Source organism: Bidens hawaiensis, unplaced genomic scaffold (assembly GCF_021521415.1).
Source record: "Bidens hawaiensis isolate Kalapana, Puna unplaced genomic scaffold, B.hawaiensis_p1.1 tig00013262_1, whole genome shotgun sequence".
Taxonomy (NCBI): Eukaryota; Viridiplantae; Streptophyta; class Magnoliopsida; order Asterales; family Asteraceae; genus Bidens; species Bidens hawaiensis.
This window is the reverse complement of record NW_027492122.1, coordinates 656,819-683,684: the sequence shown is the minus strand read 5'-3', so window position 1 is coordinate 683,684 and position 26,866 is coordinate 656,819. Positions and strand designations below refer to the sequence as shown.

The 26,866-nt window shown below is 34.4% G+C and overlaps 2 protein-coding genes across 4 annotated transcripts; one reads left to right on the top strand and one right to left on the bottom strand.

Moving 5' to 3' along the window:
* Nucleotides 1-16,839: 16,839 nt before the first annotated feature.
* LOC143543734 (auxin response factor 11-like) lies at nt 16,840-22,438 on the top strand. Of its 2 annotated transcripts, none has more exons than XM_077035990.1 (14): nt 16,840-16,983; nt 17,074-17,169; nt 17,249-17,305; nt 17,411-17,563; nt 17,635-17,719; nt 18,386-18,476; nt 18,539-18,703; nt 18,791-18,904; nt 18,986-19,058; nt 19,164-19,305; nt 19,404-19,463; nt 20,090-20,379; nt 20,468-20,655; nt 21,980-22,438. In XM_077035990.1, exons 1-14 carry the CDS (start codon nt 16,873-16,875, stop codon nt 22,119-22,121), a joined length of 1,767 nt encoding a protein of 588 aa, XP_076892105.1. In that variant the 5' UTR covers nt 16,840-16,872; the 3' UTR covers nt 22,122-22,438. The 2 variants fall into 2 exon arrangements, with proteins under 2 accessions (XP_076892105.1, XP_076892106.1); XM_077035991.1 differs by having other exon boundaries at nt 16,841-16,983; nt 21,936-22,112.
* A 656-nt stretch (nt 22,439-23,094) lies between these two features.
* Nucleotides 23,095-24,575, bottom strand: LOC143543732 (putative E3 ubiquitin-protein ligase RHA4A). Of its 2 annotated transcripts, XM_077035989.1 has the most exons (4): nt 24,315-24,575; nt 23,940-24,274; nt 23,787-23,869; nt 23,095-23,443 (listed from the first exon to the last, which is right to left on the bottom strand). In XM_077035989.1, exons 2-4 carry the CDS (start codon nt 24,189-24,191, stop codon nt 23,095-23,097), a joined length of 684 nt encoding a protein of 227 aa, XP_076892104.1. In that variant the 5' UTR covers nt 24,192-24,274; nt 24,315-24,575. The 2 variants fall into 2 exon arrangements, with proteins under 2 accessions (XP_076892104.1, XP_076892103.1); XM_077035988.1 differs by having other exon boundaries at nt 23,940-24,575.
* Nucleotides 24,576-26,866: the final 2,291 nt, after the last annotated feature.

The window sequence follows — 26,866 nt, the reverse complement described above, 5'->3', positions numbered from 1 at the left end:
CACTTGCCCGGAAGGATTGAAGACTCTTCTTCCGCTCTAACTCTGCCAACATATGCGAAACAAACGAAATTTCAGAAGCATCATCAGAATCTTCTTCTTGGGATGACGACTCGTCACTCGAAGAAGGAATGACGATCACCCCATCAGAAGTAAAAGCGTTGAGCGGATGAGGGTTAAAGATGTATGCACCTGTTTGGAAGATAGCTTCCGAAGCCATCGTTCAGCATGCACCTTAGTAGAGAAAAGAAACTGACCTCGTGTCCTCTCCAGGACAGGCGTTTTTTTCACGTCACCGATACGTTTTCCCGTGCAACCCCTGTTCTCAAAGAGGGCATTCAACATAGGCCCTTCACCTGAAAATGCATAACAAGAAGTCAGTCAGAAGTTTTATATGAAATAAAAGGGAGAAAAGGAATAAAACTTACGTTCATTCACGCCCATAAAGATGGGCTCTAAATTTGGATATGGCCACAGGCGGATCATACCCGCCCATACTAGGGCCTCCTCCGGCAAGGCCCGCATTGGAGATGGTTCCGAAACCAAGACGCGGAATCATTCCTGGCCCTCGTAAGGAGCCGTAATGACTTCAGGGAGCGCCTCGTTGGCCAGACGACGAACCATAGCATCTGGAACTACATCCTCTGAAATCCAGAAAAATTTGTGGCGCCAGTCTTCAGAGCCCCCCTCGGGCACAGTGCCGATAATCCTTTAAGATATCAGATTAAATTTAAACCACCAGCCGCGGTTGGTCATCCAATAGAACACGGGGAATCGGCCGATTCAATGCAACATTCCTTTTTCCCTACACACGAATTCGAAGTATCGAATTCGTATAAGTGCAAGAGGATGTAACTGGGATAGATGGATCCCGTAAGCACTTAGTACCTTCATGAGAAAATTGGTTATCGGAAACCGAAGATTCCCATAGGTAAAGAAGTCGGTGTATACTGCCATCTTGTCGGCAGGGGGCACGCTTGCAACAGACCCGGCTTTAGGGAATTCCGGTCCCCATTCAGGTGAGATACCGTAAGTATGAAGTAGCGTTTAATACTCAGAGATATCCCAGTTAATCTGTATTGATACTTGGTATCAAAGAACTTGTGTCACTAGCCATCGACCCAACAGTAAATGGAAAGCAACGAGCAATTTTGAACAATGTCTGCAGATTAATTGGAAGAAAAAGTAGAAGATATATTGAAATCGAATACGATAAAACTTCAAAAGGAAGATAACCTCCAATATTTATACCCATCGCAATTAATGCGATGGGATACGAACAGTTGAGAGATAAAGGCGTCAGCCACTTAGCAAACGCCACGTCACGCGGAAAATTCGAAAAAGTGAAAAGGGTGTACAGTCGGGTACAGTGACAACCGGCATAAACGTCTCATCACCTGCTCACGCGCCTACAAGTGGTCAACTTGTCCATTTCATAGTTATCCACATCACCAACATATGATCTACCAACTTCCAAAATTTTAAAACCCCCAAATTATACCTTAAGTCCAATATTTCACCCAGATAAAAATCACGCGGAAGAAACACTGGACTAGGGGGACTTATAGAGGTAGGGTACCAAAAAAACCCAAATACCCTTAAATATCACCTGCGGGTCAGAGGGAGGCTCCTCATATGGATCACCCGCATAACTACCATGCGCGGAAGCATCCAGGCACCGTCAAAAGTCATCCGCATGGTAACATATCCACCTGCTAAGATGACAGGAAGGCAATGCCACAGGACAGCTGTAATTAACTAATTACCTTCTAGAAGATTAATCACGACTGTTACTTGAAGAATACCTGACCCGTCAACCAATGAATAAAGGACAGCTGGTCAAATTGTTATAACCATGCACATGGCCAGGGATTAACTCGTCCTATCTTAGAGCGACACGTGTCCAGGTTGTTATATCCATGCACATGGGATGTATAGCTTAACCTATCACGTGAGAACACGCGTCCAGACGGTTACGAGAGATCTTCTAGAATGGGACAGCCGGCCCAATCATATTCTCACATCTTTTGGCTATAAATACTTCACGATCTCCATGTGGTAATTCATTCACTTCCCACTATCTAATTAAATTACTTAAGTACTTTCTCTCCATCAGAACTGTACTTATTCTCACGCCGGATGGTGGTTATGGGAAGACCCCCCCCCCCCTGTCCTTCCCGTAACGAGCTCACGGTGCTTGTTTTGTAGGTTTCTGTCACTGGACTTCTGAAGGTTGTGCTCATATCGTAGTTGGTTCGTTGTCTGTATCCTACCATGTGAACTCATTAGATTCAAGACCCGTTAAAGGGATCGGATCGGTGTTTCTTCATACTACATGGTGCAATTTTATTCACTTCAAGGCGCAACTGACTCAGGATTGAACCGTGTGTCAATCAATTATCTTTGTTTCTTGAATTATTCAGCTAGTTTGCATGGTCAGTCCTAAGTTTGAACACTTATTGAGCGTGTGTTTTGTATTGAGTATTTCTGGGTTCTTTTGTTTTGCTTGTACGATCATTGAATATTCTAGTTGATTGAAGAACCTAGGATATATGATATGAATAAATCTTTTTATTTTCAAGAAAACATGTTTATATTTATTGTTAGTATTATAGAGATTGCAATCTACGATGTGATATCAATGTACACAATAATATTCGTATTTTTTATAATTAAAATACAATGTGACCATGTTGTCTACCAATATTTCTCGACCCCCTTTTTAAAAAGAAAAGGGAAAAAAGATAACACTCTTAATCAATGTTCAATGCTCCCCTCAAAGAATACAACAAATAACTTGCATTGGATAAGAAATAGACAAAGCATAAGTGAAGAAACATCATCATATATCTTATAAATCTTAACACTACAACGGAAATGAGAAATAGTGGCGACAATTGTTTCCGCTAAAAACATGTAAATTCGTTGCTATTGTGTCGATACTAATACCAATACCTTGTTGCTAATGATCAAGAGCCGTTGTTGCTACTGGTGTCGCTGCTAATACTATATAGTCACTGCTAATAGTGTCGCTGCCTTATACCTCCATCAATCTAGTTAACCGGCAAACAACTACGGCAGAGCAATAACTGCAATAACTATCCCCGCTAATGCTTAGATTGTCGCTGCTATTGCTATCTGACCTATATTGCATAGTTTTTCCATAATCTAATAATGAATGTTGGATTAGAAAGAAGTTAGAATAATTTCTTATGCGTTTCAATTTAGGATACCGTTCTGAATAACTTGAAACCTATCTTCATAAGGTCTCACAAAACCTTAATAGCGTATAATTGTTTGGCCCATCGTAGGTGTCATTCTTTTTCTATTTATTGTTTGTACGTGTTGGTTTCCTTGTATTTTCTATTACTCCATTTTTCAACTCAACTTTAACATACTTATTATAATAATTATTAAAGGAATGATTGCGTTCAACATCAAATGCTTAAAGGAGCCAAGGAATATGAATCGTCTTTAGTGGCCGGGTTAGAGTTGGTTAGTTGGTTATGACATATATGATATCTCGAGAGATTGAGGTGTGTATCACACGTGTAGGGACTAAGGTATATGTTCAAATGAAACACACACACACATAATATATCTTAAATCTTATATATATATATATATATGTTTAAGTTCAAGAGAGAAATGAAATTACTGCGAGAAATGAATATGAGACACTAATTTTATTTTAGGTTTTAAAAGCTTAAATATAAATGAAAAAAGATATAAATGGAACAATAAAGGCACACACACTCTCTCCAATTAATACAACTAATATAACTATAATAAATCTCTCTCTAATTAATATATCTACATAATTTAACTATAATAATTAAAAAGATAAAAACATTAATTTAATTTTATAATTTATTTACATCCTCTTCATTTTATCTAACAAAAATACAATTTATTCATAAACTAGTTCTTTATATTAAAAAAAAAACAATTTCTTTCCACTCAATTTATTAGTATATATCAACGCGTAATTTTTAACAATAAATATTAAAACATAATATATTTTTTTAATTGATATATCTAGAAAAACTATTGTCATAAATAATAAAAAAAAATGTCATACAAATGTGTCCATTAAGTATAAACAATAAATATACAATCTGCACAAAATTATATAACATACACTTGTTTTGAACAATAAAAACGTACAACATACAAAAAAGCATATAACTTACATATTAAATTCGACATCAACAATTATATAAACTACACAAATATACACATATCATACACGTGTGTAGGTTATATGTTTTTCGTATGTAGGTTATGTTTTCTTATTCTTAAAACAAATGTGGGTTATATGTTATTGTGTAGGTTGTATATTTCACATTTAATGCAAACATATATAAGATACGTTTTTGTATTATTTATCACAATGTAACTACGTGTTGATGGATATTGATAAGTTGAGTTGGAGGAAATTGGTTTTAATTTTAAATAGAATTTTTTTAATGTATGAATAAATTGTATTTGTGTATGATGAATTTTTTGTGTGTAAGTTATATGTTTTTCGTGTGTAGGATATATGTTTTCGTGTGCGTGTGTATTTTATTGATGATGAATTTTGTGTGTAGGTTATATGTTTTCTTATTCTCAGAACAAGTGTAGGCTATATATTTTTGTGTAGGTTGTTTTTTTTTTTTTTTATTTAACGCTAACACATGTAAAATAGTTTTTTGTATTGTTTATCACAATGTAACTACGTGTTGATGGATATTTATATATTGAGTTAGAAAAATTTGGATAGAAAAGAAATTTTAACGTATGAATAAATTGTACTTGTGTAGAATAAATTGTACTTGTGTAGAATAAAAATTTGGATAGAAAATAAATGAATTCTTAATATTTTTCAATTATAGTAATTTGATTAGTTATATTAATTGAATAAATATATTAATTGAAGAGAGAGATGCATTTATAGTTTCTTAATTAATCTTGAAGCTTTAAAAACCTAAAATAAAACTAGTGGCTCATATTCATTTCTCGCAGTAATTTCATTTCTCTTTTGAACCATCCCCTATATATATATATATATATATATATATGATTGATTTCTTTTGAGAACCACTTTGAGTTTTAAAAACTCGAAAGAACTCAACGTAACAAATTTTTTTTTCGAATTTTTTTTACACATGTGTAATACGTAAGTGTAAGTGATGTACAAAAAATTACGGTATTTTTTATACACACCGAATCGACTTTTTACACATGTGTAACTAACGTTTAAACTTGTGTAATTATCGAAAATACTTATTCTCTCTCCTGCTTCATTTTTTAATTAAATTTAATCTCAGCCACATATTTCAAATCATTTAATTAAATGTGTGGTTCAAAATTGGGTTCTTAAAGTTCTTAAAACTCACCATGGTTCTCAAAATAACCCTCCCATATATATATATATATATATATATATATATATATATATATATATATATATATATATATATATATATATATATATATATATATATAAACAAAACATTCAAAAGCTTTCTGGTTGCTGTCTATATTCACTCAAGTCACCAGATTGTTTTATTTGTAAATTGAGGTTTCTCATGCATTTGACCCAAATTTACGGGTATAAGTCTTACCAAACTCAGATAATCCTTAAATGAGTTATAATATCTCATTAAATTAAAAATTAACCTCACCAAATATTTGATATGAAAATCTTATAAAATAATGATATACTAAAAATTAATATCCAACTTTTTTCAAAAAATATATTATTCATAATTAAGAAACAATTTTATGGTAAAAAAAATAAGTGGCTCATGAGTCTCACCAAACCTAGATAGCTTTTAAGCTGGGTTATAACATTGCATTTACTTGTGAAATATTTTCATCATCAAACCTTAAGTATATTATTAACTTCTTTACAGTAAATAAAATTAAAATCCAACAAAATATATAAATATTAGAAAAGAATAATGTAAAACAACCCCCTAATACAGGGATAAAACTAGTGTGTGTGTGTGTGTATAAAGGATCAAATACAAAAATTGATTATCGTACAATAGGTATGCGATACTTTGGAACGTCAATTTTCAATATACACGCTAACCCTAAAATCACAATCACGCGAGCCAGTCTTCGTCCACCTCTGCTCCCACCGATTCGGTCCATCTTCACCATCACCGTTCAGCAATCCATCACCGTCGAAACCACCATCCACCATCGTGAGCACCATCCTCTTCCGTCATAACCATCGATCGTTGTTCAAAGGTTAGTTGATCAAATTGAATAATTGAAATGAAATTGCTGAACCTAATTGAGCAATTAACCTTAAAATTGATCCAGTTAATCATCAACTTGAAGCTTCACTCGATTAATTTTTGACATTTGAGTGATGGGTTTTAACCTTGAATGTATCAAGGTTTAAGCCTGAACGTTTTTGGTTTTTAGCATGAACGTTTTAGGTTTTAAACCTGAACGTTTTAAGGTTAGACCTGAACGTTTTAGGGCTGAGAATTTGGCTTGAACGTTTTTGTTTTTTTAACATTGAACGTATTTCGCGTACCTAGTGTACGTTAAGCAATTATTGTGTGTTTGCGTACCTCTCTCTCTATATATATATGTGTGTGTATATATATCTGAGTATGAGTGTCAATTTTTATAATAAATCCTCACTCCTAATTTATTATGAATTAATTTGATAACTTGGCTAACAAATACAATTATTTACTACAGTTATTAATAACTAGAAAAACTGAATTATCACATCACAATATTTTAATAAAAAGAAAGCGTGTATTAGTTGTAGAATCTATTTTATATCTTGATAAGGGACAAAGAGTAGCTTAAATTAATTAGTGATAAGATGCAAAGTTAAGTTCAAGATTTACTTAAATAATCAATTATCGTCGCCTTTTAATTATTCTTTAGGAATGATTTACCACCTTTTTAGATGCAAACCAAGTACTTCAATTTTTTTATTATATGTGATTTTAATTTTTTTTTAAACTTCATTTGTATCCTGTTAAAAATTTATATGTAGATAAAAGTTAAAGAGGTAAAGAGATAATACACTACTAGAAAACTAGACAATTGCAACAACCTTTCTGTTGGTACCGGTACCGACCGGTACCGATCCCGGAAATTGAAAAGTCTTGGTACCGGTACCGAAATATTCGGTTCGGTACCGGTACGGTACCCTGATAATACCGGTATCGAGGGTAAAAAATCGGGAAATACCGGTACCGTACCGTACCGATCTCGAAACTTAAAACTTTGGTACCGATTCGGTACCGACGGTACCAAATTGTACCGGTACCGATTTTGCTCATCCCTATTTGTAATTTCCTGTTGCTATCGTTTTGCAATCGAAAATGTGGTGGGCAAATCTTGCTATTGTTGCGCTTACAAATCTGCTATACCAAATTTAATCAAGGGTGTTGTAAATCATTAATCACTATCTTTAGAAATTAAAGAATTTCATTTTGTTTTAAGATAAAAATCTTAGTCATTTCCGTCTTCAAATTTTGAAGTAAGTCTCTGAATAAAGTCTCCAAATTCTCTTCATTTATCCTTGTTTTTTACTTATTTTCCTTGTTTTTCACTAAATTTCATTTTTAAGAGTAAACAAAACATGTATTTATCAAATAGGAATGATTTAAATAGTATTATTCCACAATAATGCTAACACTAAAAACTGCTTATAAATGATGATAAATATGCAAGTATAAAATGTATAAATAATGACACATCTTAAGGAATTAAGGATTGTAAGTAATTAAAGACTTATGTTATATATTTTTAACAAATATCAATGATAAATTTTCATATTTAGCCATCTGTCATCAAGAACCAACTTTCAACACAAAAGCTTGAGTTTAGGTTAATATGTTTCCCAATGCTCTTCTTGGCTAAAGAATCATTGATTGCTCATTCAAGTATGATTTCTATTTTTCAGTTTGTAATAACGTTTATCCTTATAATCACACATTTACCATTGTTTTCTCTCTACTCACACACGCTTTAGTACCTCACCTTCCCGAGACTTCCAAAATAATGTGGCACACCCGTTCTCATTAGGTTTTAACTAAATTTAATTCCAAAATAATGTGACACACCACGTCTCACTAGGTTTTTAACTAAATTTACTGAGACTATTAAAATAGTATAAAGTGTGGGTAAAGTCGTAAAGGTATAAAGATAAGAAGACAAAAAGTAAGTACTAATAAAAATAGTAGAGAAACAAAACAAAAATAACGTGCGCCCCGATTGAATAAATCTCTATGCTCCCTAAAAAATATATACAATACCAAATCATCAAAAATTTAAGTGTATAAAAAAACTGAATCATCAAAAATGATAAATTAAGTTTAGATCTCAAAACTATATAATCTATAAAACGAACCCAAAAAACTTAGAGCATATACGCTCTCTGCTATAAACCTACTCAACTTCTAAAATCACCTCATATGTAATATGCAAAATTTAAACCAACAACCATAGGCTTGAAAGCACGTTACTTTACCATAGTATTAGTCAGAACTTGAAAAACGTTTAACCATCCTCATCTTTTATTTTAACACACCACCAATATAGAAAGATTATCCAAAAAAAACTCAAATTTTCTCTTTTTAACAGTAAATGTATTTAATTTTTGTTATCTACCTCTCACTTTCAAACCCAAGGTATTTGATATGCATAAATAAAGGATGAAATTGAATGACTCATTGTAAGAGAATAAAGATAGTGTGTTTGGTTGATTAAAGGAATAAAATGATCTAATACCTAGTCAATTTCATTCCCTCTATAACACCACAATTTTATTCTATCCAATATCCATACTTCATTTTTTTCTATTCCATTTTCTATTCCACCTTACATCACCTCCATCACCCTCCTACCACCCACCACCACCACCACCACCACCACCACCATTGTCGTCGTCCACCACCGCCATTATCGGAACCAACCATCGTTATCAGTGCCAACCGTCCATCACCACCACCACCACCACCATCAACCATCGCCCCCGCCCCTCACCACCACCACCCGCTATCCACCGTCACAAGTACCCACCATCGCACTGCCAGCACCGTCTGCCACCCCCACCATTACTGTCACCACCCACCCCTACCTCCAACCACCATTATCTCCCGTTGCCCATCACCACCCGCCACCATCACCGCCCACCAATGCCACAACCGCCACCTATGCCCACCACCACCACCACCACTCATTACCATTTTAATTTTTTTCCTACCTACCAAACAACGCAAAGTAATCATTCATTTCATTCTCATGTAGTAACCAAACATCTAATTGGAATGGTACTAACTCATTCCGTTCCTTTATCTATTCCATTACCAAGTTCATTCCATTCTGTCATGCATTCCATTGTCTCATACCAAACAGAACCCAAGTGTTTAAAGGTTTTTGTTTTACTAATGGACCACCACCCATTGCTAATCAAATATAGTAACTATTCTATTTAAAATCTCATATTATGTTAGTCTAACGACAAAAAATTTTGGTTATTTGTTAAATATATTTGTACTTTCTTGTTTTTCTTATATGATTAAGATTTTTTTTAAAAGAATCTCCAATTCAATCCGATATGAAAATGGTGATCCGATATGAAAATGGTGACCAATTAAATCTTATCATTTAGTTATAGTAAATACTAGGTTAATAATCCGTGTATTACACGGGCTAAAGAATGATATAATGTCAATAATAAATGTTTATATATTCGATATAAGTTATATGTGAAATCAAACATGAAGTATATGTCATAATAGCATATGAAACAATTATAAGACCAAGCGTGGTCGGAGGATCATTGCGGCGTTTTGGGTTATAACGCCGGGGGCACCCCCCCCCCCTGACGTTTTGGGAATTTTTTTTAACGCGTTATACACAAACGCTGGAAAATGGCTCCAAAATCAAAAAAAATCGGCCGTTGGGAGCTTGGGTTACCGTTGGGTAGCCGTTGTTTTTTTTAAAGATTTTTATTAACTAAATCTATACTATGAAAACAAACCAAACCTCATTTTTTTAACACATTCTTCTCTCCCACTCTCTATTAAATATATTTTTACACAAATAATTCTACTACAATACTATCAAAATGTTTCCGAATAACAACTAAAATGTTCTCGGTTTCGGTCAATTTTCCCGTCAAGGCAACGCAAGCAACCAAAATCCACAACTGAACCCATCTACCGCCCCGATGCCAACCGTCCCCGTCCCTCAATCCATGTATCCATTCGAAGAGAATATGGCCGCATATATGGCATTTCTAGGAACCCCTTTACCAAATACGGTGCCCGGTTTCCAAAACCCAACCACAAACATCTTTCCGGTTCGGGTTCCCAACCCGACGACGAGTTTCTACCGGAGACACAACCCGTCCCGGAGACCCTCGGCGGTTCGAGCCAAAGCGGATGTCCGAGGAAACACGCAAAGAAGCCGGCGGCGAAGCTCGGGCTAAAAATACGGTGATACCGTGGAGTATCAACGAGTGCGAACTATGTGCTCGTGCTTGGTGCGCGATATCGGAAGATGCCAAGTACGGTAGGTTTTTAAAATACATATATAAATACATATATATTTTTTAAATTTCTTAGAACAAACATTGAACTTGTAATGTTTTTATATTTTTTTAGTGAACTATCAAAAAACGGGGATATTTTGACACAAAATTAAAGAGTTGTTCGAAGAACTTGGCGGGGACTCACGTCGAGAAAAAGATTCCTTACAGTCGAAATGAAACGACATAAACACCAAATGCATGGGTTTCCATACGGTTTACACTCGGATGAATTAGACGAGGAGTAGCGGTGTCTCGGACGCGGAAGTCATGGAAAACGCGTTGACAGAGTATCAACATAAGGTCACGGGGGCCTTCAATTACTTTGGCATTTGGAAAGATTACTTGTGGTTTCTCCCAAAATGGGGCCAGGTTTTGGGTGCCAACGCCGAAGGTGGTCCGTGTAAAAAAAAGTCTAAAACATCATCTTCGGTTGATCCAGACACGCCCCGTTCCGACGCTCGAAACTTCATCCTAAGCGATAATGAAGCCGGGAATCCTTATGCAGATATTACCGAGATGCCTCGACCGGGAGGTAGAAGAAGCAAGGGAAAGGGGAAAGGGGTCGCGTCGTCGTCGACAACGGGTTCGAATGTCGAAATGGAAAGTCATTTTAAAGAAATGAACATTCGACTCAAAGATATACAAGAACTTGGAGCTAAACGTCTTCAAGTAAATTTGGACGTCGTCGAAGTACTTAAAAGGAATGAATTGGACAACGACATCGAGGTTCTAACAAAGGAGTTATCCGAAAACGACCCGAGAGTTCAATCTCTAAAAGCAATTCGACAAAAGAAAATTTTTGAAAAATACATGTAGTCTTATTAATTTAGTTTTTATTGTATTTTTTAATTTAATGTATTTTTTTATTTTAATTTAGTTTTTATTTGTGAGTTTAATGTATTTTTTTAATTTTAATGTAGGTTTTTAATTTTATATCTATTATTTAAATGAATTATTTATTTAAAAAAACAAAAAAAATTAATGGTGACTGGGCGCCACGTGTCGCATAATGCCTGGGGGTGGGGCTTTATGACTACACCCTGTTTTTGTATAAAATCATAACTCTGACTGGGCGCCACGTGACGCATAATGCCTGGAGGTGAGATTTTATAACTACTCATGGTCTAATTACTAAAAAAAATTCATAATGCCAAACAATTTATTAAGACATAACAATTTCTCATAAATGAAATTATATATTACGCTAAATATTAAATATAATACTGACGAAGGATTAGAACATAATTTGTTCATAAAGAAAATAATTCAATGAATAAAGTTTTCATCGGGTTTGAAAACACCGATTGTTTCAACAAACTTGTTTTGAATCAAATATGAACCCGAACCGCTTGTTCAAATTAACATAAAACTAACTATACATGAATACTAATTTGAATTTTAAGTTAGAAATATTATCCTTTAAAATAACCTGTTTCGACTCAAACTTATTCCGATCATAACTCTTTTTCACCCGCACGTTTTGACCCGAACTAATTTGATACTCTTTTAAAACAACTTGTTTTGACTTTTGACCTGCACTTATTTTACTAAAAACACACATTAAACTAAACTTGTTTTGAACAAAACACGAACCCGACCCACCTGTTGAAATTTATATAAAACTAAGAATACGTGAATAATGATATTTGTTTTTAAGTTAGAACTATGATATAAAACAAAACGATTCAACCCGAATTTATTCGAACCATAACTCTTTTTGACACGCATGTTTTGACCGAAACATTTTGATATTTATTAAAATAACTTGTTTCGACCCGAACACTTTTCTATAATAACCTGCTTCGAGCTGAACTAATTTTACTCAAAAACCATTGACCTGATCTAAATATGAGCATGATCCACCCGTTTAAATTAACATAAAAATTAAGAAGACACGAATAAAAAATTTATCTTTGTTATTATACATAAACTTTTATGTAACATTGTAGTTTTTGCATTTGTTTTTGAGAGTCATGCAAAGCAAGGGGTTGAATCTTACACACACATGTATAAAATAACCATGACCATATTTTAGTTGAAATTGGCCAAGCTTTCTCACTCACATATAGAGAAACAACCTTAATCACAACACCATTGGTTATGTCGTTTACCGACTATGAACAAGTTGGTTTTGTCCATTACAGGTTAGTCGCAACTGTATCAAAAAAGTTAAAAAGAAAGGTAAACATTAAGAATTATTTGATGACAAACTGCTATAATTTCTTTTCAGCTACACTCCAATTTTTATGGCAAATGCAGTTAACTTTTATCAGATAATTTTGACCCGTAAATCTGAAATACCTTTGTCAAAAAAAATTCAACCAATTGATCAAGTTGCTGAAACCTGCTAATCTTTCTTAGATAACTTACTTGAGGTAATTAGAAACTATGAATAACATCATCTTAAGAAAGTCGTAATTGGTTTTATTGAGGTAATTAATAAATATTAAATAGTAATAAATGTATTAAATGTTATATCAACATAAACATTTATTAAAATGAATGGTAATTAAAAAATTAGTTAATTAAGTGGAATATGTATAAATGGAAATTGATTAGTTGACATTCTATGTGGATAGCATATTTGAAGGCCATGTGAAAAAACTGTTTTGTTTTAATAGATTAGTTATGTACTTTAGGGCTATTCAAAACCGGATATCCGAAACTTTCGGATAGTGAAAATCACTATCCGAGTGAAAATCACTATCCGAATCCGAATCCGAAAATTCGGATATCCGAATATCCGAAAAAGAAGTAAAATAAAAAAAAAACTTGTTTTAATAATAATAACCATACATCATTTTAAGAATTCAAGTTTTCAAATCCAATAAATTAAACATAACAATCAAATAACAAGTTTCTAAATCCAACAAACCAAACATATAAAATAAAATAAAAATATATTAAAATTAAAATACCGGATAATTCGGATATCCGAAAAATTTAAAAGCTGCTATCCGAATCTGAATCCGAATTTTCGAATATCTGGGATTCGGATATCCGAAAATTCGGATAATTCGGATATGGATAGTCGGATAATTTGGATACGAATTCAGATTCGGATTCGGATAGTTTTGAACACCCTAATGTACTTATTAACATACAATATGTGATGAACATGTTCACTATTAAATAAACTACGAGGAAAAACTTTATTATACTCGAAAACTTTAAAAGACATTTGTAATAATTTAATTAGGTACCCTTTTCCACAAATTTATCCAAACAGTTGAGGTCTAGATAACCTATCAGTTGGCATTGTAGTGAATAATATCCATAAAGACCCGAATTGTAGTTTTCTTTGAACGGTAAACGAAACCTTCAAATGGACTACTGGTTAAATTCATCATATCTAGATAAACTCACCTTTTGATTTGAGGAAAACCCTCACATGCGACAATGCGGTGAAATAAAACATGTTGAATTCAAGGATCCAACTAGCGAACACACCTACTCGCATAGTCTCCCCGCATCACCCAGCGTCGCCGAAACTAAATGATGAGGGCATGAGTCGAAGCTAAATCACATGAAAACACCTAGTCTCTCCCTTACCACAGTACCACTTCACTACCAGCTCATTGGCTAAACGAAACATGAATGTCTTGCCTATTTAATTGCTTCGATGTATGTATTATATATACTAGATAAATATCAATTTGCCTGTGCCAAGAGAATCCTTTTTAGCCTCCAATTATTTGACTTTCTTTACAATTAATTACAATGTAGAACCAAAATGATAGTTTGGTTTGATGGCTAAAGCTGTTTACGGTAACTCTTCTAAAGAGTATGTGTTTGAGTTTCGAATCAAATTGGCACCAATTTGTTTTGTTTTTTTAATTATCTTTTAAGTGTTGTTTAATTGTTATATTAACGATTAATTTTTCTTAATCAAATCCCTTGGCTACAAGTGTTTTTAGTTATTCTTTTATGTGTTTTTTATTATCTATTTATGTATAATTTTTTTTAAATATGATAAATGCTTTTAGGTTTAGTTCCATACTTGTAATGAATCTAACTGATACCGAATGAATTCGTGTCAACTCGTTGACGCAACACCCGTGTTTTTATTTCGAATATGTTATACTTGACGAAATTAGTTTTTGGGTTTAGTTTCGATACCGTAACAAACGTAGTCGATGCTGCTCGAATTCGTATTGACTCGCAACTGCAATGTCCGTCTTTAACTGACCGAATAAGCATCATTTTAAAAATGTTTTTCTCGTGTCATAAGCTATATGAGTTTCAATACTATTTTGGGCGTCTATTAATTTACTTTTAGGATTTAATGTATATATTGGCACGAACTTGGTCGATGAAAACAAAAAATCTTGTGACTTTGATTAGAAGTTGTGGGTAAAGTTAAAATCAAAGGACAATAAAAATGAGAATGGTGAGAAGGAATCATGTCCATTGATCTTAGATTTGAATGGCTGAGATTAATTTAATAAATAAAAATTGATGGAAAGGACATGAAGGTAATAACACACATTTGTTGACTTTCTCTCTCCACATGCAAGGCACATGCCAATTCCCACATCATTTTAAAATGTCCATAACTTTTTCATACGACATTATTTTTTAAAAAAATTCCCCATAATAATAAGCGTTTTTTATCTTTAATATGAGTATCATATTGTTATTTAAAAATAAAAAAAATTAATGGGTTTTTTAATTGTGTTTTTTTGTTGTTCATTGTGTCATTGTTTAATATGTTGTTTCCATTGTGTTTTACGTTTCAAGTCATTATATTCACCATTGTGTCTTACGTTTTAGGCCATTGTGTTATACGTATTCACCATTGTGTCTTACGTTTTAGGTCATTGTGTTATACATATGCATCATTGTTTTTTACGTTTTAGGTCATTGTGTTATACGTATTCACCATTGTGTTTTACGTTTCAAGCTAAAGACACAATGGTGTGCGAAAAGACACAATGGCGAAAAAAGACACAATGGTGTGCGAAAAGACACAATGACGAAAAAGACACAATGGCGAAAAAAGACACAATGATAAGCGAAAAGACACAATGGTGTGTGAAAAGACACAATGACGAAAAAAGACACAATGATAAGCGAAAAGACACAATGATGTGCGAAAAAATACAATGACGAAAAAAGACACAATGATAAGCGAAAAGACACAATGGTGTGCGAAAAGACACAATGACAAAAAAAGATACAACGATAAGCGAAAAGACACAATAGTGTGCGAAAAGACACAATGACGTGATTTTTGTTTTAAATTTTATATAACAAAATTCATACTCATATTAAAGATAAAAAAACGTTTGTTATTATGATGAATTTTTTTTAAAAAATATCATACGAAAAAGTTATAAACGTTCTAAAATGATGGGGGTATTAACATGTGTCTTGCATGTGGAGAGAGAATATATGTACAATTACCGCTATACATTTTTCTTCTGATCCCCTTGACACATGTCAATTATTTATAGCTTCTAACACTTGTCATTTTTGTTACCCTTTGTAGAAACCTAGAATTTGTATTGTTTAGTTGAATTTAATAAAGGAAATAAAAAACAAGTGGCATGGATGTAAATAATGAAGAAACAGGTGGGCATGTTAGTGAAAGGAAAGGAAAGGAAAGGAATGGAGGACACTATGCCGGGCTTTTCCTGGCCAATCCTGTTGCCTCCTCATGTAACAGGAATTCAACTAACGCTGTCTACTAACGCCCGTTATCTCATCATGTCATTATATTATTATTATTATTATTATTATACCTATACATATACATATACATATATAGAGAGAGAGAAAGAGAAAGAGAAAGAGAAAGAGAAAGAGAAAGAGAGAGTGGGTCTCCTACAAATCTAACGCACTATACTACTCACCCATTTAACGCCGTTTCCTTCCTGGATTCATTCTTTCTACTCACACACAACACAAGTCTTGTACCTCAACAACCATAGGTTTTGATTCATTTCGTTAAAAGCTTCTCGGCAGCTTAATATTTTACTTAGCTGTAATCATGATAAGTTTGGATATAATAATGCAAACAATTTGAGGTTTGATTTTGATTTTTTGAATATGGATAGTCAAAGCTCAATCTTTAAGTCATCTGAAGGTGAGATTTCTTTAATCATTTTATGCTTTAATTTTTTTTTACTTTTAGAAGTCAATTTGGATTTTAACTAGGGGTTGAATGAGTTTTTTGTGTTGGATTATTAATATTATGTTTTGTGTGGATTTAGTGACTGAATTAGGCTGGTTTTGGATCCTAACTAGGGTTTTGAATATGTTATAATAATAATAATAACAATCTGTGTGGGTTTGTTTGAATATGAGGTATGGAAGATCTGCTGTATAAGGAGTTATGGAAAGCATGTGCTGGTCCATTAGTGGATGTTCCAACACATGGACAAACAGTTTATTACTTCCCTCAAGGACATATAGAGCAGGTTACTTAATATTATTATTATTATTATTATTATTATTATTATTATTATTATTTTTTGTAATTTTGTGGTTATTGTGAGATTTGTGTATAGTTAGAGGAATCAAGGAATCAAGAGTTGGATCAAAGTATTCCTCACTTCAACCTCAAATCGAAGATCCTGTGCCGTGTTGTTCATACACAGTTACTGGTATATTTTTTTATATTTATTCTCAGTTTATTGAATATATACTTTTAGGTAAGTTTATGAAAACTGGTTAATATTGTAGGCTGAACAAGATACGGATGAAGTTTATGCTCAAATAACTCTACATCCAGAAGAAGACGTAAGACTTTGTTTTATGATTTTTTTTATAATTCTAGGCAACTTGATTTCTTTTTTTCTGTTTAAAAGTCTTATGTTTATGTTTATTTTTTGTGAAAAATTATAGCAAAGTGATCCAATAAGTCCTGATAAGGCTGTTGCTGAGGCTCCAAGGCCAACGGTTCACTCTTTCTGTAAAGTTTTGACAGCATCGGATACAAGCACTCATGGTGGTTTTTCAGTACTCAGAAAACATGCAAATGAATGTTTACCTGCACTGGTAATTTAGCTTTTTTAATTAAAAAAGTTAATGATTGTTGCTTCTTATGTTCTATTTTATTTTTTGTTTAGGATATGAGTCAACCTACCCCTACTCAGGAGCTTGTAGCTAAAGATCTTCATGGAATCGAGTGGCGATTTAAGCATATATTCAGAGGTCAATATGCTCTCATGTTTCTTACATATGTTTTAGAGATAGCAAAATGGATGAGCTGCGAGGGTTGGGTCACGGGTCGAAAAAGTTATTATTTTTAAACTTATTGGTGTCAAATTTGATTACGATTACAGAACTTATATTTCATTTGACCCGTTTTCTTTTCAGCTATTGTAAATTATTTGACACATCCGTTAGAGATAAAACACAACACAGATTGACTCATTCATAAGTAAATTGGTCAAAATTGCTACATATGTTTTGGCCTGGTTGACCCATTTGACCCGTTTCTTTTCAGCTATTATATATTGTTTCCATTTGACCCGTTAGAGATTAAACATAAATCGAATTGACTATTACACAAGTAAATTGATCAAAATGTCTATATATGCAGTATAAGAAACGGAAAAACTTCAATTTTCAACTCTTGTATTTTATATCTTTTGAATGTTCTGCCTCTAGATTCACGAATATGTAATTAGAATCCGGACAAATTGTTGAACCATGTAAATGATGCGTTAATTTCATTTGTCATTACTTGTATCATGCTTAAACTTCAATCTTTTAAGAACTATATATCTATATGTGTGTGTGTGTGTCAGATATCAGTTATAGATGCTAAATTAGATATTTATTTTCATGAAAAGTAACATTTTCTTCATATTCCAGGTCAACCTCGAAGGCATTTGCTTACAACAGGATGGAGTACTTTTGTTGCATCTAAAAGATTAGTAGCTGGAGATTCGTTTGTATTCCTTAGGTATTGCTTTCAATGTTTTAATTATTTTTATACACATGTTTATAAAATTTCGTGATTATTAGGGGGGAAAATGGTGAACTACGTGTGGGAGTAAGACGTGTTGCTCAGCAACATAGTTCAATGCCCTCTTCTGTTATTTCAAACCGAAGCATGCGACTTGGAGTGCTTGCAACTGCGTCACATGCTGTTACTACCAAAACCCGTTTCCTTGTTTATTACAAACCAAGGTGTGTTACTTTATATTTTCATCGCATATTTAACATATTATATGTTAAAAAGTTAAGGGGTAAAATCTGATACACTGCAATTTACAGGACAAGTCAGTTTATCGTAGGCTTGAACAAGTATCTTGAATCTTTAAACAATGGATTTACAGTCGGTATGAAATTTAGTATGCGGTTTGAGGGTGAGGATTCTCCAGAAAGAAGGTAGATGACATTTATATTTGTTGGTATTTAAGTCTATATATACAGAGATGATTGTCCTTAAATGTTGTTTTAATTCGTTAGGTTTACGGGTACGATAGTTGGAATTGAAGACCCGCCTTGCCAGTGGGAGGGTTCTAAATGGCGCTCACTTAAGGTAAATATCTGACATTATCTTTTTAATATTTTGTTAAATTCATAGCTAAATGAGTCACAAAGAAATAAAGGAAAATTAATAGTTTCTTGTAAATTCTTTTTCTAGGTTCATTGGGATGAATCAACATCAATAGTGAGACCAGACAGGGTTTCACCATGGGAGATTGAGATTTATACGACTTCTGTACCGACAAGCTTGGTTCAACCCGCGGTACCCAAAAATAAAAGACCCCGACCTCTAGTCAATGGTTAGTCAAAATAATAATAATAACAATACTAATGATTTATGTTTGTTTTATCCATATTAACCTTTGCTATATTTTACTTTTGCTGCTTAATGTTCTAGAACCTGCATGCTCAACTGTATCTGCTGTTTGGAATCCTTCACATGAGCAAACAGAAAATGGTAACAATGGCAAATAGCTACTAAAAACATTTGCGAGGGCTGGGTAACTGGTCAACACGGGTCGGGTTGGCTCAACACTTTATTTAGGCATTAAAGTTTAAAAAATAGTTAATTTGGTAACGATGATTAAATTGACTTAGGATGTTTCATACATTTGAATGCACTTTGAATGGCTTTACCCGTTCCTTTTTTAGTTGAATACTTAAATCTTTTGGATTAATCCAAACAAATCGTAATTTAAGTTAACATGTTTATATGTAAGGGTGAGAATTTTTGACATGGCACGAACCTAATACGGGATTTACGGGTTTGGGTTTAAACTAAACATGTTCGGGTTAGTTTCGGGTCGAACTTGCGACACATTTAGCTAAATGGGTTATGTTCGTGGCAATCCGGCTGGTTCATAGGTTGATATGTAACCTGTTCAACCCATTTGTTTATTTTTTTAAAATGTTTTTATGTAATAACCTAAACTAGTTGGGTATTTTTTTTATACATAAAAGTTGAAAATTTGATTGGCATGTTTTAAACACAAATGCTTAAAAAATAAAATAATATGTAAATTTAGAATTTTGTGAAAACAAATTAAATAAAATTCACTATTTAGTTTTGCACTAATTTTGCAGGTGAAACAGAAGATAAGAAAGGTCTCTCTGGTTGGTCTCTCCATTCAAATTTTGCGCCTCAAGAATCCACAAAACCGATCAAAGATTCAACTAAAAACCCGGTTGACTTGAAAAATTCAGAAAATGTTTCAACTTGTAGATTATTTGGTTTTGACTTAAAAGCCGCCCCAAAAAATGACATTGTACCCGAGGTTGACCCATCTATTTCAAACCCAAAATCTGATATCTCACCAAAGGATAATAAGCATGGCCAAAGCAAACAAACTACTTTGACCCGAAGCCGCACGAAGGTACATAATATTTTGTTCAATTTTTAATGTTTAGTGTAAGTAATGTAAGGAGTATGGTTAAATGAGTATAAATGTATAATAACTGAAGGTTCAAATGCAAGGAGTGGCGGTGGGTCGTGCGGTTGATTTAACGGTGTTAAAAGGGTATGATGAGCTCATTGATGAACTTGAAGACATGTTTGAGATTAAGGGAAAGCTTCATCCACGAACGCAATTGGAAATTGTGTTTACTGATGATGAAGGAGATATGATGCTCGTTGGTGATGATCCGTGGCCGTAAGTAACCTTACGCTAATTGTGTTAATTATGGATTATTTATTTTTCACATTATTACTTGTATAGTTGGCAAATTGAGTGGGTTGGGCTTGTTGGATACAGGGCTGGCTCTCAAGGCGGACAAGGTGGTCGACGGCTCACGGCCCGACACCCCGCTAAGCCCGATTTTTTTTAAAAAAAGTTATATATATTTTAATAAAAACAGTATGTATAGTTATTGTTTAAACTCAATTACACAACCACTAGCTTGGTCTAGTGGCAAAGGGATATGACTCCCAACCAAAAGGTTGTGGGTTCTAGTCTTACTTGAGACATGTTTAAGTCTATTCAAAAAGTTTTTTACACAACTAAAATCATAACCAAGTAAGCTCATTTAAAAATTAAATTGTTTAAACCCAACAAAAAACCCCTTTTACTTAAGGCCCAATCTTTTTCGCCTTCGGCCCAAAAAAATTTAACAATTCTCGGAGACGGCCTTGGTTGGATAATAGATCATTAGGGGTCCGGTTCGGGTCAAGACGAGTTAGGGTTGTTCAAAAAGCTCACCGCTCATTCGAAGTCAGCTCGTTTGTAAATGAGCCGAGCCTGTGCCGAGGTTAGCTCGGCTCGTTAGTTAGGCTTGTTTAGCTGGCTTATCAGCTCGTTTAGGTTAAAGCCCAAAATTTTAATATATATATAAAGTTATACATTATGTAGTTTATTAGCTATGTATTACGTGTGTTTCTTTTTTAATTTTACTTATTTATTTTATTGAAAGGGTTAAATGACAAAAATGCCCTCATGTGCAACACAGATGACTTTATTTAACCGGAAATTTTAACGTCGCCTAATTGAAAGGACGAAAACTGTGACAATATATGAACATAAAAGATATTTTTTGCTAATTTCTTGGTTTAAGGACCAAAAAGTGAAATTTTCTATATACCTAAAGGGCGAAAAGCGTAATTTACTCTTCTTTTAATATATCTTAATGTGTGTATGAATATATTTTTTTCTGTTTAAATAAATGAGTCAACTCTAGCTTTTTATGAGCCAATTCAGGTCACGTTCGGGCTTGTCTCGTTTACAGCCCTAGAACGAGTACATTTTTATTTCTGGTTTTTTCTTTCCAAAATTTTAAGCATTTTCACAAATAACTTGTCAATTGATGTCATAATTATTTTATTTCAGTAATAATCCATTTTTAAAATGAGATTTTATGCATCAAGTATAAGATTATGGGCGACTTTCAACCCGTTTGACCAATTTCCTTATAAGCTAATTTTATTTCACATGATCAGCCCATTATAGATAAAACATAACCCAAATCGATCCACTCATGCAGAGAATTCTGTAGAATGGTGAAACGAATTTTAATCTGCTCGATTCAAGACGTGAAGAAAATGAATTCAGGAAGCAAGCTGCAACTTTCTTCCTCCAATGACAATGAAGTCTCTGGTTTTAGCTTGGAGGCTGCTGAAACTTAACAAGTTTAGCAGTTTCTTATATATAATATCCCCTGTTTTTTAGGTTTGTGGCTGTGTTTTTTTTCTTCTTTTTATGAAGTCGGTGTTTGAAGATCAACGAAAGGGGAATAAGAGCGTAAGCTATTTGGTATTGAAGTTGTAGGAATGGAAACATGTAGATTAGGATGTGTGTAGTAGTTTAATGTTTGATGTTGTATGTGGGAGATACTATGTTATATATATGATTGCATGTTGCCGTGACTGATGCACACTATCTTTTGAATAGGTTATTGGGAGATAATATATGGTAAAAACTTGAAACTAAGATGTTTTTAAGGAATAATTATAAGTTTATAAAATGGATGGGTTGGTAGTAAGTAAAAACTGTGATCGGGTCAAAACGAGTTGTATATTGTTAGGGATCAAATAGGTATGATCATAATATTAATCGGTTTAGCAGTTGTGACAATAACGGTCACAAAAATATGTGAGTTAGTGTTAAGTCATTGAGCCTTATCTGTCCAAACCATGTGTCCATATCATTTACGACCAAAATCTTATTATGAAATAAAACTATTTACAAGGTTTTATATATCTTGAAAGAATTTAGGCATTTTAATAATTTATTTAGTATTTTTTTTTAATCATGAGACGTCTTATTGAAAAACCAAGGAACCTGTGATATCCTTTTACAAACTTTGAATTCAGTACTTTGAAATTTAATCCATTTATGACCCGTCAGCAATAATATATTAATATATAACCTAACATGACTCCTTTATAATATGAGGTCATATATTACTACTTTTATCTTTTAAATTACTGAAGGCTAATTAAAGACAACTAATAGATGATTAATTTATTATTCTAACTTTCCAAAAAAGAGGACTTGCATTATCATAAATTGTTTTGTACAACTTGGATTTACTTGGTACAAGATCAATGCATGCATTTTTATCTAGTCTGAAAAGACCATCCTACCCTCCTAGCAAACTCAAGATTCATGGATTTGAACATTGACGACAACAAACTCTTCATTTGAATGAGACAGCTTATTGCCCATGCTTGAACTCGATGACCCTTCAAGCATGCCCACACTATGTTGTACATGAACCACCCCTTGTGAGTTAGAATCCACATTGATCACAGTGGCTGGTTCAAGGATCACTGGCGGCTCGTGGTGGCGGCCTTTAGATGTGTTGACAACCGAGCATCTGCAAAGAGGGCATGTGGTGTTTGAACCGAGCCAGTTTCGTATGCAATCGCCATGAAACATGTGTTGGCAGGATGGTATTTGATGTAGCTTTTCATTTATCTCAAATTCTCCCAAACAAACACAACACCTTCAGATTGAATTTTCAGTAAATTCCTATTAGATTTTCTGACTAGTTTCTTCGAGTTTTGTTGATATAAATTGAAGGGAGAACAAACAATCTATATATGCATTATTTGAGTGTTTTAGCAAATGGTATTTCACTTCATTTTCTTCAAATTATCATTGTTTTGTTGTGGAAAAGCATTGCAATGCTATAGCTTGTAAAAATATGTTTTACTTTGGTTATAAAGTTGAATGGGAATTGCAACTAGTAAAAAGAAAGAGGGGGTGTGGTACGCTTAGCACAACCCTAAAAACTCAAGTATAAGATTCAAGAAACTGGTCACACTTTTGAGTAGGTGTATGCTTACATTAAATCCTTTGCGTATAAATCTTGATCGAACGCGATCACGGTAAGCTTATCTTCAAGGTTTACCTTTGATCCTGTTTCGCCCTACAAGAAAATATGAATCAAAATTATATTCGAGAAGAGAGAGAGAGAGAGGTGTTAAGTTTATACTTACAACTTGATAGTGAGTTGAAGAATCTTGAGTCCTTGAGGCTCTTGGATGGATTACAGATGAAGATAAATAAGAAGAATTGTTTCTGCTAAAAGTCCTCTTGAGGTAGAACAAGTAAAACAAGAGAAATAGTATTATGGAAAAGAGAATTGGGATGGAAAATATGAATGCTTGGTATAATTTCATTTGAAGTGCTTGATAATACAAGTGAGAGTTAACAACACTACTAGCACTTGAAGATTCAAGGTACCCCATTGCCTTTGGTAACCAAAACCAAAATGTATATGACAAGATTTCAAACAAAGATCCTTCTTTGGTTTCGATTTTAAGAAACCCTGCTGGTGGTTTTCTTGATTGATCAAGGGTCCGACACCATACACGCTAAATTTCGCTCACCTACTCGGGGTTTATATAAGAAGGGCGAAAAGACACGTGTATGTGTTTTGTACACAAAACTCAAAAAAACCTTAGTGGATTTCCTGTTTCATGAATGAGTTAGAACCAGAATGTAATAGTGCAAGTTAGAATCTTTTGGTGGAATAGAAGTTGGGTGTTATATGGTTCGTGTTTCAAACCATCAAACACTAGCTCCAAGTTTATCCTAGAATAGCAAAAAGACACTTGGTTGTTTTATAGACATGTAAGTTGATATATATAGAGTCTACAAATGAAGATCGATGTATGGAACAGTGGAAGTTGGAATAAACAGGTGGTAGTGTTTTTAATTAGCAAGCAACTATATTGGTATGTCAAGAGTTCAGAGACACTTTGGTTTTACATATGAGATAAAATAGAAGGAAAAAAAAAGAAGGCTAGTGCATTTCTTAGTTGGGTGGGTAACCAAGGGATGGGGTATAGGATTCAGGTATAAGTGGATGGTGTTTGATTGGGACTTTATGGGTTAGGAGTTTGGTGTGAAAAGCACAATGGAAATTGAAAGCAAAGGTGTGGAATATGATTGTTAGGATTAAACGCACACACGAAACCGAACACACACACGAAAGCAGTAAACGAACACGAGGATTTAACGTGGTTCGGTCTAAACTGACCTACGTCCACGGGTGGCAACTAGGTATATCTTTTTTGAGTGACCAAATATTACAAGTACATAATGTTGTTTATATAGAGTCTGAACTAGGGTTAGTAAATTATTATGCAAGAAATCTAAACCGGGCCGGGCTTGGGCCCGACCGCCCACACCCGTCTCCTCTTTTGACTTCATATAATAAACCGGGCCAACAAGGCCTACGAACCCAACAATCTCCCACTCGGAGGCCTTGAGTACTCTCGTCTGCACTCCTGATTGTACTTCTGTAATCTGAACATTAAACTTCTTCTAGTTGCCACCGCCTTCTCATCAATTAACCTGAAGGCCCGTTGAAGCTCCCCGGAGCTCCAACACGTCAGTCATGGCTGAAACTGCCCCTGACCCGTTCTCTGTCCCTACTGGCTCCCACTGTAACGAACTACCGGATCCTGAGATAACCTGAGAACAAACACTCTCCATATTCAGCAAGTAATTCACTGGAGAGACTTTTACAGCTGGAATACTGGTTTTCTTAATCCACTGTCGACCTGGAACTGTAACTGAAACACGATCTGTGCTCCCACTGTCACGATGTCCCCCAACTGATTTAACCTTCCTAGCTCGTTCATCCTGAATCTTCACTTTGGCTCTGGGTTTGTTACTTGCAAAACGAACCTTCTTCTGCCCACGAGATTCTGTGAACCGGACTTTGTCTTTCACCAAAACTGGATCCACTCCTTTCGGTGACATATCGACCATATACAACGAACCCATTTTCTTGCCACGAGCAACAACGAGATTCCCTTTGACTACTTTCCACTGCCCATTCCCGAACTTAACATCGTGCCCTTGGTCATCCAACTGCCCAACTGATATCAAACGTTTCTTCAAACTTGGAATAACCCTCACGTCTTTCAAAGTCCAAGAAGTACCGGCTGAAGTTATCAAATCAACGTCTCCCATACCCGTAACCTCTAAAATATCATCATTCGCTAGTCGAACCTTTCCAAAATCCCCAAATTTAAGATTCTTCATCGTTTCACTACAGTGAGTGGCATGAAACGATGCACCAGAATCCATCACCCAAGCATTAACGCTACTCTCAACACTACAAACCAAAGCCTCATCACTACTGACCCCGTCATCTGTGTCGTCTTCTGTAACGTTCACCTCTTTCTTACCATTCGGACACTGATTCCTGAAGTGTCATTTCTCTTTACAACCCCAACATTCAATATCCTTACGAGTCTTAGACTGACTCCTCTTCCTGCTCCCACTGTCTCGCTGTTTTCCCCTACCTCTACCTTCTGTGACTAGCATATTGCCTGATGATTCACCTGAACTTCTGCGTCTTGAATCTTCTCCCAGAATCAGATCTCGAATCCCATCGAAAGTAATATTTGTAGACGAACTACAAACTGCAGTCACTGTTTGCGACCAACTGTCGGGCAAAGAGGATAATAACAAGAGGCCTTGAACTTCATCATCAAACTTAATGTCAACTGACACTAAGCGGGACAAGATCGAATTAAGATTATTGATATGAGTTGTAACTGACCCACCCTCTTTCATTCTTGTTGTCACTAGCTCTCGGATAAGATAGACTTTATTCGCTGCCGAAGGCTTCTCATACATGTTGGATAGCGCCTCCATCATACCACGTGCTGTGGTTTCTTTCATGACGTTAAATGCCACATCTTCCGACAACGACAATGTAATACAAGCCCTAGCTTTCTTGTCTAACTTCTTCCAATCTGCTTCTGACAACTTTTCTGGTTTTTCATCCTCGAACACTACATCCAAGTCTTTCTGACAAAGTAGTGCCTCAATCTGCATCTTCCACCAACCGAACTTCTGTTCGTCAAACTTCTGTATCGAAACCTTTCCGTCTTCTGCCATAACA

Excerpts from the sequence above, each read along its gene's own strand:
- LOC143543732 (XM_077035988.1), bottom strand. The coding sequence starts at position 24,191 with ATGGGGTACCTTGAATCTTCAAGTGCTAGTAGTGTTGTTAACTCTCAC. Across the intron at positions 23,870-23,939 it reads CTTCAACTCACTATCAAGTT|GGCGAAACAGGATCAAAGGT; the intron begins GTAAGTATAAAC and ends ATTTTCTTGTAG. Across the intron at positions 23,444-23,786 it reads TTATACGCAAAGGATTTAAT|GTGTTGTGTTTGTTTGGGAG; the intron begins GTAAGCATACAC and ends TTCAATCTGAAG.
- LOC143543734 (XM_077035990.1), top strand. The coding sequence starts at position 16,873 with ATGGAAGATCTGCTGTATAAGGAGTTATGGAAAGCATGTGCTGGTCCA. Across the intron at positions 17,306-17,410 it reads CTCTACATCCAGAAGAAGAC|CAAAGTGATCCAATAAGTCC; the intron begins GTAAGACTTTGT and ends GAAAAATTATAG. Across the intron at positions 20,656-21,979 it reads GTTGGTGATGATCCGTGGCC|AGAATTCTGTAGAATGGTGA; the intron begins GTAAGTAACCTT and ends CCACTCATGCAG.